This window comes from Candoia aspera, chromosome 2, assembly GCF_035149785.1.
Source record: "Candoia aspera isolate rCanAsp1 chromosome 2, rCanAsp1.hap2, whole genome shotgun sequence".
NCBI lineage: Eukaryota > Metazoa > Chordata > Lepidosauria > Squamata > Boidae > Candoia > Candoia aspera.
In genome coordinates, this window is record NC_086154.1 from 171,593,597 (window position 1) to 171,608,946 (window position 15,350).

The following is a 15,350-nucleotide window of genomic DNA, read 5'->3' on the forward strand; positions in this document are numbered from 1 at the left end:
TGCTGAATCTCACTATACCATTTCCGACTTCAAGGTGGGGAGGGTGGTTCACATGGTAGAATCTTCCATAACTCCCAAGAAAATCTGTTTGCTCAGTTTTTTTTTTTAACCTAGATGTTGGAGAGACATCTGCATCAGCATCCTTGTCACTTTTCTGTGGTGGGATTTTTAAAAAATTCAGTCTTGTATGTGGTCCCAAGCAATCAGAAGTACTGTAGTCCAGAAACAAGTTTAACAATGTGGTGAAAATTTGGCCTGGGATATTTTCATCTGGAGAAGTTGCAACTGACTTAATGTATCTGCTGAATGGGCTCTTCATAACTCTAGAAGCAATCAGTATGTTAATACTTTTATGCATAGCAAGGCCTGCCTTTGTTTTTATGGCTAAAGGCAGAAACCGATGTCCGAAGAATAGCGCACTATGATGTTGTTAAAGCTAAGTGAGTCAGTTCTTTCTCAAAAGGATTGCAGGACACAAATATAAATTCAAATCTTTTAAAGGAATTGCACGCCCTGGATGCCTTCTGGTTTCCCAATAGCCACCTCCTTATGTCATCAATCCAATTACTTAGAAGTAACTTTAGAAATCTATGTGAGGTAGCATAAAGGTGGCAAGGGGAAAGTTCAAAATTTCACAGTTCTTGAGGTCCTGTGGATAATTGCCAAATCTTTCTGTGAAAATAAATAGTTGTTGCTTTGGACTGCAGCAGAGAAAGGGGAAAAATGCTTATGGGACAGGATCTCTTCAGTAAATTATATTTTGGGGAATGTGAAATAGATAAACCTTAACCAATATTATCTTCCTCTCCTTAGGTCCCCCAAGGCGTCCAGAGCTTATTCAACAGACTGATATAGCTGTCACATTAGCATTAGGACTTGGCTTGCCAATTTCAAGAAACAGTGTTGGGAAGCTTCTGTTTCCTGTTATAGAGTGGAAGTCAGTTAGAGAACAGCTACGGTTCTTGCATTTGAACGGTTTCCAACTCAGCAGACTTCTTCAAGAGAATGTCCCCACATATGAGAAAGGCAAGTAAGTTCAATATGTTCTGGTAATTAGGATATTTTTATTTTCCCACATGAACAATCCATTTATTATGAAGAAAGGAAACAACAACATTCTGAAAATTAACAAGCAGTTTGTTTACAAGTGAATGAAGAGGAAAAAGACCAAAAGTAATAATTGGCTTTCTAGCTATTTAGATGTTGATGTTAAATATGAATGAAACAAACTTTTTAAGTCATGCTTCTAAGATAAGATAGCACATTGAAGATCATTATACCTGTAATGTAAACCTGAAGGCATAACTGTCATGAGTGCCGTTGAGCTAAAGTAATCAGCGCAATGGCACTCATGACAATGACAAGGAAATAGGTGAAGGGGTACAAGTTAAGTAGCCATCAACCCACAACGACTAACGGCTAACAAACAATAGATAAACGGATCACGGAGCCACCCAAGCCATCAGCAGCAATACCACGGGGATCGCCCAGCTGAAAGCAATCAGCAGAAGAATGAAAACCTGAGGATGGGCGATCCTAGAAACCCTCAACCAATGGCAGGGCAACGCATGGGACAAAGGGGGGTGACGTGACCGAGAGCGAGGGGGCGCTGACCGGCGCGGGGTATTTAAACCCCGCACCGGCGCGCTCCTGTCACTCTCAGCTTTTTCTAACAACGTTGTACCTATCCTGAAATAAACCAGAGCCTGCTTTGCAACCCAGTGTCTGAACGTTATTCAGAGGTAGGCAGCGCATGACATAAAGCTGAGAGTCATAAACTCAGCCTCGCCGAGCCCCACCGGACGACAACGAGCCGCGGGAGGAGTAGACGGCGAGAAGACCAGCAAGATGAGGCCGGAACGGCGCGGGCAAGGAGGGCGAGCCGCGCGGCAAGAGACAGAGGAGGACCGACCGAGGCCAGAGGCACCGCGGACTCCCGGAGCCATGGACGCCCGCCCCACCCGACCCGAGCCTCAGCTCCAACCCCAAGGGGAGATGGCGACGGAGGCAACCCGACCGCGGGAGGGAGCAGCACGACTTCCGAAACCAGCGGAGGACCCCGCGCCCCACATCGCACCCCAGCAACGGGCGTGGAGCGACAGCCCCACGGTGCTCGACACGGAGGAGGACGACGGAGACACCCATCAGACGGAGGAGGAAGCGGACCCGCGGCGGAGGGACGATGAACCCCCCCCCCCCCCGAGGACGCGCCAACGGAACCGGCCCCAGCGGCGGTGCGGGCTGTGGACGAGGAGGCACGAGCTGAACTCGCGGCCATGCGGGCTCAGCTGACGGAACTCCGGACCATGCTCCAGGCGCTTATGCCCCCCGCGCCACCCAATGACGTCCCCGCACAAGCCCACACCCCGAGCGAAGCACCGAACCCACACGAGCCAGCGGAAAGCCAGCAGACGGCACAGGCGGCCGACACCACACCCCGGGAAGCGAGAGGCGGGGCCGCGCAAAACGCCCGGGCCCCAAAGGACTTCCCCATCTTCTTCGATGGGACCCCCTCAAAACTCTCGTTTTTCGTCACCAACGCTAGGGAGTTCATGGGGAGGCACGGACACTCCTATGACTCCGAGGCCGACAAGATCGGCGCCGTGGCAATCAAACTCCAAGACAGGGCGGCGGACTGGTACGTCCAACTGTACGAGTCCAGCTCCCCCGCCCTCGCCACCTTCCCTGCTTTCATCAACGAGATGAAAAACTATTTCGAAGACCCCCTAGCCAAAGTACGGGCGAAAAGCGCACTCCAGAGACTTAAACAGGGCGCACGCACGGTCCCTGACTACGCCCTGGAGTTCAAAGCCCTCGCGGGAAAGGTCTGCGACTGGTCTGAGACCACCCTGCTGGAAATCTTCAAAAAGGGGCTCAACCGCGACGTTCTCCAATGGGCCCTCTACCGCGACGACCCAGAAACGTTACACGGGTGGATCCACCTCGCGGGGAAAGCCGAACACGCGCACCGCACCTTCCTTATGACAACCACGGAAGACACAAACTACGTCGGGAAAAAGGTACCCGCACCACACGGGGGGATGGCCGGCCCCATATACCCTAAAAAGAAGTTCAACCGGGAGCCCTGCGGGAGGTGTGGCAAATTAGGGCACAAGACGGCGGACTGCTTCGCCAACCGACCGCCGACCAGCGCGCCCAAGCCCGCCCCGAAAATTAGCCCCAAACCACCCAACCCGGGGCCGCCCCCTCACCGCCGAATGACCGTGGCCACAGCGACACCGGAAGAGGGCTGGGACGCTTACTGGGGAGAAGAGGACAATACCGACCCCGACCAGCCGGCGGGAAATGCTCCCCGCTTGCCCTGAAACGCGTGGCGAGGCAGGCGGCGGGACAGCAACGCGAACCACCTCAACGAAACGACAAAAGCTCCGTAATATTGGCAGCAATTCAACTCTCTGCCGGCAACGGAGCCACCACGGCCGCGGCACTAGTGGACTCGGGGTGCTCAAAAAACCTTATCCACCCCGACCTAGTCGCCAAACTCGAACTCCGCTGCTTCCCCCTCCCCACGCCGCTGGCATTCCACCAGCTGGACGGCTCCACAGCGGGGGGGAAACCAGCCACGCTACAAACCGAGCCGGTCACCCTGCAAATGGGCACTCACACCGAGCGCACATCGTTCGTAGTCACGCCCATCGGACGGCCCATTGCAGTCCTGGGGATGCCATGGCTCGCGAAAAACAACCCGCGGATCAACTGGGCGACCCGCACCTTCACATTCGGCGACGGCGAGTATCGAGCACCAGTACCAGCTGGCAAAAGCAACCCCACGGTAGGACGAGCGGAGGCGACCACACAAGACAACGCCGCTACCACTGCAGACCTACCGGAACAATACGCCGACTTCTCCGAGGTCTTCGGAGAAGCAGAGGCAGACCAACTACCCCCCCACCGCAAGACGGATTGCCGAATCGACCTACTGCCCGACGTCCCCCTACCTAGACCAAAGATCTATTCGATGACCCCGAAGGAGATGGCAACCCTCCGGGAGTTCATCGATAAAAACCTAGACAGGGGATTTATAGAGCCAGCATGCTCACCGGTCGGAGCCCCCGTCCTATTCCGGGAGAAGAAAGACGGGACCCTACGGCTCTGTACCGACTACCGGGGCCTAAACGCGGCTTCCCTGTCCAACAAATACCCCTTACCCCTGGTGAAGGACATGCTCGCCCACCTGTCCACGGGCAAAGTCTTTTCCAAATTGGACCTGCGCGAGGCGTACTATCGCATCCGAATCAGGGAGGGGGACGAATGGAAGACGGCGTTCAACTGCCCCCTAGGCGCTTTCCAGTACAAGGTACTGCCCTTCGGACTCGCGGGGGCCCCTGGGGTGTTCATGCAGCTCATCAATGAGGTACTGCATGAACATCTGTTTAAAGGGGTCCTGGTCTACATCGACGACGTCCTTATTTACACAAAAACATACGAGGAACACGTAACCTTAGTCAGGCAAGTCCTCGACAAGCTCAGAAGGGCGCAGCTCTATGCAAAGCCCACAAAGTGCGAGTTTCACAAAGACCGCCTAGACTATTTGGGGTATCGAATCTCCGGGGACGGCATCGAGATGGACCCCGCAAAAGTCGAAGCGGTACTAAACTGGGAGCGGCCCCGCAACAGACGGCAACTACAGAGCTTCCTGGGATTCGCGAATTTCTACAGGTCCTTCGCCCGGGGGTTCGCTGAGATAGCCCTACCCTTAACGGACCTCCTCAAAACCAAAGGGGTGGGGGACACCAGACGCGCCAAGAACCCAGGCACAGTGCTGAATTGGACTCCCGCGTGCCAGACCGCATTCGACAAGCTGAAAGCGCTGTTCACGACGGAGCCAATCCTCGCGCACCCGGACCCAGAACGGCCGTTCGTGGTCCAAGCCGACGCCTCAGACTTCTCCCTGGGAGCCATCCTCCTACAAAAAGACTCCACGGGGCTCCTGAAACCATGCGCCTACCTGTCAAGGAAGTTCTCCGAGACAGAGAGGCGATGGCACGTCTGGGAGAAAGAAGCCTTTGCGGTGAAATCGGCACTAGAAACATGGCGTCACCTACTCGAGGGAGCCACCCAACCATTCGAGGTCTGGACGGACCACCGGAACCTCGAGGCCCTACGAACGCCTAGACGCCTTAGCCCAAAACAGGTCCGATGGGCACAATTCTTCAGCCGCTTTGATTTCCAGTTGAAGTTCATGCCGGGCAAGAAGAACTTCCTGGCCGACGCCCTCTCCCGGCTGCCCCAAGACGAAGAGCCCGCCCCAGACACCATTGGGACGGTCCTATCCGCCTCGCAACTGGGGATGGCCGTGACCACCCGAAGCGGCGCACGGAGGCAGCTCGACGCTACGGCGCAGCCGACGGCGGGACAACCGGCGACGGAAAGAAGGCAACCGCAACTACCAGGGGGAATGCGCACGGACCTCGCCGCCGCCCTCAAAACCGACCCCTGGTTCCTGGCAAACCCCGACAAGGTAACGATGGCGCAAGACCTAGCATGGGGGGAAGGCAGAATCTACGTCCCGGACTCGCAACGCCAGGCGATCTTGCATAGGTCACACGACGCCAAGCAAGCGGGACACTTTGGGTTCCTCAAGACCCTACACCTAACACGGCGGCAATTCTGGTGGCCCGCGCTCAGGCGAGACGTAAAAACCTACGTGGCGTCCTGCCCAACGTGCGCTCGGGCCAAACGGGCACCAGGCAAACCCGCGGGGCTATTGCAACGGGTGGCAGAACCCTCCCGCCCATGGGAGGAAATCTCTATGGATTTTATAGTGGACCTCCCACCCAGCCAGAAGAAAACGGCCATTTGGGTGGTGAAGGACTACTTCTCAAAGCAGGCCCACTTCATCCCCTGCACGTCAGTCCCATCCTCACAACAACTAGCCAAACTCTTCCTCATCCACGTGTACAGGCTACACGGATGTCCCGCACGTGTGGTGACCGACAGGGGCACACAGTTCACCTCCAAATTCTGGCGGGCCTTCTTGAAGCTGACGGGGACCCAACAGGCCCTGTCTACGGCTTGGCATCCGCAGACGGACGGAGCCACTGAGGTTCTTAATGCCACCTTAGAGCAATTTATACGATCCTATACGAACTACCACCAGGACGACTGGGCTGAACTGCTCCCGTTCGCCGAAGTCGCATACAACAACGCCGTCCACACGAGCACGGGAAAAACCCCGTTCGAAGTAGTCTCGGGGCGCGACTTCGTCCCCATACCGGAGCTACCTCAACCCCCGGAACCCCAGGTGGACGCCAGCGACTGGGGACGGAAGATCGCGGAAGCATGGCCAGTAATCACGGCGGCGCTGAAGGAGGCACAGGCTGCTTACAAAGAGCAGGCCGACAAGCACCGGCGCCAACAACCGACGTTCCAGGCGGGGGACATGGCCTATCTCTCCACCAAGTTCCTAAAGTCAACCCAACCCTCGAAAAAACTGGGGCCTAAGTACATCGGGCCGTTCCGAGTCACGCAAATAGTGAACCCGGTAGCAATACGCCTGGACCTGCCACACAACCTCCGGAGGCTCCACCCGGTGTTCCACACCAGCCTCCTAAAACCGGCAACCACCTCCCGATGGCACCCAAGCACGCCTCAGCCCGCACCGCTTATGATCGACGGGCAACACCACTTCGAGATAAGGGACATCCTCGACTCACGCAAGCAACGAGGAACCCTACACTATCTGGTCAGGTGGAAACACTTCCCCCACCCGGAATGGGTGGCGGCGCACAACGTTAAAGCGCCTGACCTGACCAGAGCATTCCACCGGGCATACCCCGACAAACCGCAATCAAGGTCAGCAAAACCAACCCCCCCCCCCGCAGGCCTCCCCCCGCCTCCCGTGCCCCAAGGGAAGGGGCCCCCCCCAAGCCCGCGACTTGGGTGGACCTTCCCCCCCCCGGGACTCACTCCCCCCGCCCCGGGCCCACGGGGTGGTGACAAACGATCGCCAGCACCCTCCCCCCGCCCCCTGGCCGCGGGGGAGTGGCAAGCAAGTCAACAGGGCAACCTGGGGGCAACGCCCAGGAGACACAACAAAGGCGACGCACTCCAAATAAGCAAAAAAGGGCCCTACCTGGAGCTGAGCAGCACCCGACCAGCCACGCCTCTCGCCTCGCCGAACTGAGCCAAACAAACAGGGTGTGGTTGGAGCATGCGCACGCCAGGTCAGAACCCGAGCATGCGCACCATGGACACACCCTGGGAAGGCACGTGGTAGAGGGAGGAGCAAAGGGAGGGGCGACAACTACTCCGGCGGGAACTTTGGAAAAAAAAAAAAAAAAAAAAAAAAAAAATGGCGTTTTGACAGCTCCATGGGGGAAACCCAGAAACCCGGGGGAGAACACTATTCGGAAAGGGGGCAGTATGTCATGAGTGCCGTTGAGCTAAAGTAATCAGCGCAATGGCACTCATGACAATGACAAGGAAATAGGTGAAGGGGTACAAGTTAAGTAGCCATCAACCCACAACGACTAACGGCTAACAAACAATAGATAAACGGATCACGGAGCCACCCAAGCCATCAGCAGCAATACCACGGGGATCGCCCAGCTGAAAGCAATCAGCAGAAGAATGAAAACCTGAGGATGGGCGATCCTAGAAACCCTCAACCAATGGCAGGGCAACGCATGGGACAAAGGGGGGTGACGTGACCGAGAGCGAGGGGGCGCTGACCGGCGCGGGGTATTTAAACCCCGCACCGGCGCGCTCCTGTCACTCTCAGCTTTTTCTAACAACGTTGTACCTATCCTGAAATAAACCAGAGCCTGCTTTGCAACCCAGTGTCTGAACGTTATTCAGAGGTAGGCAGCGCATGACAATAACACTAATTCAACATGTATCATAATTAAAAAAAACTGGAATTCAGCTTGGAGGTAAAAACCTCCTGTCAACATTAGCCATTAATCGAGTGGGCATGTACTTAACACGTCTTTCTTAGGAATAGTGACTTTGTTTCCAAATTATATGAAGCTGCCATGTTTTGGGTTTAGTTGCAATGTATGAATGCACCCATTATGACTCAGGCTTACAATACAGCATCCCTAAGTGGCAGCCAGAAAACTCAAAGTCTGTCTATCTTTGGCAAAAATCTTGTAATGTCAATATCTCATGAGTTTTCTTTTATAGAGATAGATATCTATAAATATAAATCTATATATATAAGCAATTTTCAATACAGTAAAAGTGAACAAACAAAAAGATAGAAAGTAAGAAAAATAGAAAAGAAAGGAATAAAAAAGAAAAAAGAAAATGTAGAATTATGCCTTCCACCCTTCTTTCTATTGAGTAATTATCCTCTTAACCTTTTCCCATCCTCTTCATGCCTTTTTAGTTCCCAAATCCCAAAATCATCGATTCAATCTTTTCTTTCAACAAAAAGTCTATATAAGGCTTCCAGTCTTTCAAAAAGGTCTTTGTCTTTTTTTTTCTCTGAGCAAGCTGGTCAGCTTTGTCATTTCTGCAAGTTCAGTTAATTTTATAATCCAATCTTGACTGTTGGTATTTTGTTGCTTTTCCAACTTTTTGCATCTAATAATCTCACCACAGTTACCATATAAATATTAATTTCCCATATTTCTTTTCTAATTCCTTATCCATAAGACCCAATAGGAATACTTCTAGTTTCATCATAATGGTGGTCTGCAGTATCTTTTGCATCATTGTATGGATTTGCCCCCCCCCTTTTTTTTTTGCGTTTTCACAAGTCTACCATGCATGATAGTTTTCAGTGTTCTTGTGACATTGCTGAAATTAACTAAGGCCTTATCTAATGAAATTATCTAAGGCCTTAATTTTTTCCTCCCGCTTTTTTTAGCATTTGCTTCATCTCACAAAATTATGCAATGCAGGTATGTAGTTCTCACTTAATGTCCACTCATTCCATGACTGTTCGTGTTTCAACAGCACTGAATGAAGCGGACTTATAATGGATCCTCATAGTTGTGGCTGTCATAGCCTCCTCGCGGTCATGTGATCACGATTTGGGTGCTTGGCTACTGGCTTGCAGTTATGACGTTGCAGTGTCCTGCAGTCATGTGATCACCATTTGCAACTTTCACTGCTGGCTTCCGACAAGCAAAGTCAATGGGATAGCCAGCAGGAGGTCACAAATGGTGATCATGGGATGCTGTGAACGCTCAGGATTCGCCTAACAACGGCAACTGGGACTGCTGAAACTTCTGTTGTATGTTGGCACAGTAATGTGCTATTGTGCCTTACGACCACATTGCTTAGCGATGGAGTTCCCAGTCCCAATTACCATTGATAAGTGAGGACTACCTGGAAAGGTGGCTAACCCTCAATTAGTGTTTGGGGCTATGGATGATTTAGTCCACTGTTGTTTGTTCTACTAGCCATAAACTGAGAAAAACAACTGGTTAAACATTATGTGGGAAGCTTTAGTTTAAACTCATGGTTACCAAGGCACTATTAAAATTTATATTAAAATATAATGTTCTATCTGCATTGCTGTCTCTTATTAGATCCTGGATATGAAATGTTTCTGAAAGCAGAAAAATCTCATGGGAATTGGATCCAGTTCCATTTGGAGGGCAGTAGTACACAAGTTGTCATGAATCTGAGCAAAAAAATTGTAAGACAATATTTGGAAGCTCTCAAGATCCTGAGCTCTTCTTTAAGCAAGCAAGTGGCCCAGTATGACATATATTCAATGGTAATAGGAACAGTGATAGTTCTGCAGGTATGGGCTGATTTTTATTTACTTATTTATTTATTGGACTTAGAGGCTGCCCAACTCCCAGTGTCCCTAGGTGGCTTCCATCTCCAAAAGTAGGAGACAGTAAAATGAAAGAAAAGACATGTACGTTTGGAACAAAGAGCCCAGCATCTCAAAAGAAAACTTAACAGGATTGACAGCCACCATAACCCCAGGCCTGAAAGCAGAACCAGCTTTTCAGATACTTGTGGAACAGATGCAGGGTGGGAAATGTATGGATCTCTGGGGGGGATACTAAATCTCTTCTTTGTTAAAGCAGCACATTAGCCCTGTTACTTTATTTGCACATTTTTAGGCTGTGTACACTCTCTGTATGCTCTGAGCCAAACTTAACCCAACAGAAAGCTGTCTGATAAGATTTAGGTTAGGACATTTTAGCCAGAAGCCCAAGGGTTGCTCTCGATACCATTTTGTCTATGAACTTGGCAGAGAGCTCTTGTGTGGTATAAGTTATTCTATGCAGCAAAAGGCATGGCAGAGAATATAAGTTATTGGACAGTCTTGTGATTCTTACTTTTACAGTAACTGGTCTCATCTCTGCTTTTTAATCTTCATTTCTTTCCTCTTCTTTCTTCCTCCTCTCTTGAGCCAATTGCCCCTCTTAATGAATCGAATCATCTTCATATAAACAACCATGCATTTTACTTACAGTTCAAACAGTACCAGTATTCACAAGGAGGTATGAAAAAAGACATTCTATGTAATCATACCTGGAAAGAGAAAAAAAGGAACAGTAAAACGGGGGCCACAAAAAGGGTGAGGTTAAGGGAATCTTCCAGAATCTCACAACCACCAAGGGACCACCTAGCATACACATGTTAGCAAGGTACTAGCTGCTACAATTAACCTGTCCCTGTGCATGTAGGGTTCCTCAGCCCAACAAGAACATGGAATCAATACTGGCTTCCATCTAGACCAGTATTTCTCAACCTTGGCAACTTTAAGATGTGTGGACTTCAACTCCCAGAATTCCCCAGCCAGCCATGAGAATGGTCACTGAGAAAACTGATCTAGACTTTTCCAGTGTGGTGGTGAAAGGTATCTCCTGCAATATGCATTTAGCTGTGTTCATTACCACACTGAAGCCACACATTTGCTTGTAATTTAGCTACAAGGTATTATAGAGGTATGCAAAAAGCTCAATATTATGCATTAGAGAGAGGATTACTTTTACATGTTAATGGGTCTGCTTGGTTTGTTGGATAGTTAGGAAAATGGCTGAGTCATGCTGCACACTACCTGTAATGTGAGATAATCTCTGTCTTTCATTGAATTGTAGACTCGATTTGGACGGTGTTTCCTGTTTTCCCCCCACAGGTGCTGTTCTTGCTCTTACTGAGCATTCCAAAAGCCCTGAGCAGCAGGGCTGAATTTGAGGTGCCCCTCTCCCAACTGTGTTCTCTGCTGTTCTACTTGTTATGCCTAATGTGGAGTTCCATTCACGTAGTTGTGTGTACCTCAACGGAAAGCTTGTGCTATTTTTGCAGCTTCTCCTGGTTTACAGCAGCTGGAGTTATCGTGCTAACTTCGGGTCTTTTTTGTGTCATAATGTCTTTTCTGGAAAAGAGGTTTATAAATCCAAAACAACCATTGAAGGTAAGAAATAATTGAAATATAATATAATTTCTTGCAGTTGTTCATTTGTCTTTCCAGGGGCGACCTACACGCTATTGCTTTTTTCCTTGTCTCTTTTTGCTTTCTGTCAATCACAATGTCTTTTTCGTGTTCCCTTATGCCTTTGTAAAGGAGAAGGTACAGGCACTCATATCTTTTCTCTCACAGAGGCAAAAGTAGCTGGAGAAAGAGATTTCGAACAAAAAAATAGGGCAAAGTCTAAGTCCCGTCTTTCCTGCTACCCCAATTTTCAACTTCAGATTGCAGTGTGAGTAGTTTCAGTGTCTGACTGTAAAAAGTCCAGAGCAAACTGTTGCAGAATGATAGGTAGTTTGGCTTCTCCCTAACATGTGAGAAGAGTAACTGTAGACAGAACACTGGCTATGAGTTGAGCATCCACTTTGCTAGCATCATAGTCCCTTTCATTAAAGCATATTTTGGATTTTTCCTCTCAGGTACCCATGATGACCTGGGTGGGTCTGTTGCAGTTTATGATAACCGTGTGAAATTGAGGCAGAGACAATTCAGGTTCTTTTAGTGAACTTCACGGATGATATGATCATAGATTGCTGTATTTTCATCACCATATTGATATTGAGCCATAAAATCGAATACAGTCACTTTTTTCCTTAAAAAAATATTTTTATGTAATCCTTTTGTTGTATGACCTCATTAGTCCGTCTGCTACGTGTTTGTGGGTAGTAGCCATTCTTTCTCACTGGTGAAATGTTAATTGCCAGTAATGCATTTATAATAAAAACCATCAAGTGTTGCTCTATAACTCTTTAACAGATCTGAGCTGAATTACACCTTGATTCCTCTAAAGTCGGTGACCTCTCATTTATTTATTAATGCTTCCACCCTGCATAAATACAGGTATATGATACTTTATTTGCACTTGTAAATGCCACTGTAAAAGATGTGGCTGGTGGTATTTAAGATGCCAACTCCACTTACACAGCCTCAGTGTAAGCTTAATAGCCATACTCCTATTCTGTTCTCATGGAAGGATCTCCTCAGCCATCTTGCAGATTTGACTGGCAGCTTGGTACAAAAACAAGCAATACCAGGTGTTCTCAAATGATCACACGGATTTTGAACTGTCTGTGAACTTCTCGCTTTTCCTATCTGTTGCAGACTATACCTGAAACACCACAGTGTACTAGAGCAGAACTATCGAAATCCATTGTAAATTTATTCCTGGCTAAATTTCTCTTATTTTAATGGGCTGCTTCATTTAATGGGCTTGCTGTTAATATGACTGATGTGAATCCATTCCCAGTAATGTTACCAACATTATTTTGGAATTTCCTGTGATTACTGTGTGTCTCTGAATGGTTGGTCTCTTTGAAGAAGGTGGCAAAATTATCTTGAAGATGTTGTTACTATATTGTTGGATAATTAAGATTATGTCATATCAAGTTGTTTCTGTGAAAGCATTAGTTTGTTTACAGTAAGGATTCAAAGGTGAGTTAAGCTCTAAAGTTTCTCTCACTATTGGAGTAACGTGCTAGTGTTAAGCTCTAACGCAAAGGCTTGTCTTGAAAGCATGGTTGTATCTATTCTGTAACTCATCTCATCCTTTTCCAATATGTTCTACATTCTTCCTTGGCAATTTGGTGTGCTGCAGTGGTTGTTGAGGCAAGTGCCTTTCGAGGCATAGTTTGTTAAAGAAAGAACATCAAAAGAACCATGGTGGATTACATAAAATATCCATGCAGCCCAGCATATACAGTAGGAAAGTCCTTGCCTGTTGTCTTCTTTTCTTTCAGAGTCCTGTAGTGTCGAGTTCTAGATACAGTTTTGAGGGATGTGACATTCTCAGTTGAGCATACAGTATGCCCAAAGGGCAAAACATTTTAAATTCAGGATGGCCATTTGGTGGTTCTTACACCCTAAGCTGAATTTGTGCATTAACAAATCCTGCTTATTTGCCTGCATAAATTAAACGATCTCCCAAACGTGTCTGTTTGCGAATGATGTTGCAGTCCAGAGGAAGTTGAAAATATTCTGAACTTACTAATTTTGAATTTTGATTTGTTACAGCTAGCTAAAGGGTAAGATGTGGTTGATTTTAATGATTAAATTATCCAAACCTAAGCATATTGTTCAGGAAGATTAGTTCCAGGATGCTGCTGGTGAGACTGCTCCACAGGGCTTTGAGGGGCATCTTTTAATCTTTGAAAATCGCTACATGAAAACTGTTTCTTCCACTAATCCATGTTACCTGATTTTATAATGGAGCAATAATAAGTGGCATTTTCAGATTATACTTTAACTGGATGAAATGTGCTGTTTTAACAAGCAGTTTATGGCAAACTACCTCGAAGATCATTCATATAAAAGCAGTCTAAAATGTTGTAGAAACTGTAATAAGAGGAACAGGGAAAAGAACCGTAAGAGCTTAAATTTTGAACCTGCTTTTCACCAGTTCTTATCTATATGGGAAAAGACATGAAAACTAGGTAGCTGTCATATAAATTAGAGCTGAAACTAACGGGAAAGTGAGCAAAGAACAATTTTTAAAAGTAGTTTTTATTCTAAAATACATTTCTATATTAGTAAATATAGAGTAATGTAGTTTTTCCTTCAAACTAGATGAGTGGTTCTTTTTTTTTTAATGTTAGCTCATGCATTACTTTAACTTTCCATAAAAATATAGAGAGAGCTTCACTATAAGGCACTCTGTCAGGTAATCAGCTATCACATATATAATCAAAACCTCAGCTATCCTCCCTTAGATCATTTTGGGCTTCTTTAGAAATATCAGTGAAGAAAATGTGAGCTTTTAGCTATCACTTCCAGATCGTCTATGAAAGGGACTGGGAACAGAACATTTCTCCAGATCTAGCGACAAGTTGCTAATAAGATTTGAAGCAGCAGGAAAGGATACATGAATCATTTCTGCTTCCTTGATGCTGGAGGAGCTCTTAAGTGGTGTTTCTCTTGCAGCATCCCTCAAGAGTCTTTGGCTAGCAATGAACAAACTGTCTTGCATTGATGTATATCAGAAATTATGAACTGGTTATTAATAAGCTACAGCCCATACTGGATAAAGGCACTGTACTTTCATAGGACTGGGTAGCAGGCAACCACTCAACTTGAAGCAGATTCTCACCAGCAACAAGAATCAACAGGCAATTATGCTAACATGGGAACCAAACCCAGATATCTACTTTGCCCCCACATTTACATCAACAGCACTATCATAGGCCTAACCACTTTACACACAAAATTAGAGGCACCTTCACATGCTCTTCCTCTAATGTGATTTATGCCACCATCTGCCAGCAATGGTGTTCTGGATTCTACATAGGACAAACAGGCGAAATGTTGTGCGAAAGGATTAATGGGCATGAGTTTGACATCAGGACTTAAAATGAGGACAAAAGCATTTCAGCATCCCAGGACACTCCGTTAGAGATCTCAGAGTAGCCATTTTAGAAAAAAAAGAAATGTTAATGGCATGAGTAAGTGATTGCTGAACTCGCATCAGAAGGTTTCAGGCTATCTTAGAAAGTCTCAACAAACACAATGAGTTTTTGACACACTACAATTATTGATTGATAAGGAACTTGTATTCTGCCTCACATGTAACCTGCACCATCATCCCACTTCCCCTTTATTTCCCCCTGCCTCATCCCACTTTAAATCCTATGCCAATCCTATGCCACTCATGAAAGCTTGTTGTCAGATCCCCCCAATCAAAGGTTTTACAAAAACCGTTATTGGAGCATCTACCATCATTTCCTTCTTTAAGGAATGGAATCCGTGTCGCCAAATGGGAGGGGGTGTGAAGTTGGAGTGTGAAGTGGTTTATTGCTATGGAGGACATCAAGTACACGGGGTTGAGATACGACAGGAATACCATCTGGATGGGGGGGGGTGACATGGTTTCATGGGAAAGGGGACTAACTAAGGGAATGTAGTTTTTAAGTTAGGTTTGAGCAGGAAATCTTTATTCGCAGCTTGCCTTCTG

General features: G+C 47.7%; 1 protein-coding gene across 1 annotated transcript in view; it reads left to right on the forward strand.

The window, feature by feature from the left end:
• The window catches only part of PIGG (phosphatidylinositol glycan anchor biosynthesis class G (EMM blood group)), a 75,863-nt gene that overhangs the window by 16,341 nt on the left and 44,172 nt on the right, over nucleotides 1-15,350 (forward strand). Inside the window, exons 6-8 of the mRNA XM_063294879.1 lie at nucleotides 814-1,026; nucleotides 9,504-9,721; nucleotides 11,075-11,353. Coding sequence (XP_063150949.1) covers nucleotides 814-1,026; nucleotides 9,504-9,721; nucleotides 11,075-11,353 — 710 coding nt within the window. The remainder of the gene's footprint in view (nucleotides 1-813; nucleotides 1,027-9,503; nucleotides 9,722-11,074; nucleotides 11,354-15,350) is intronic.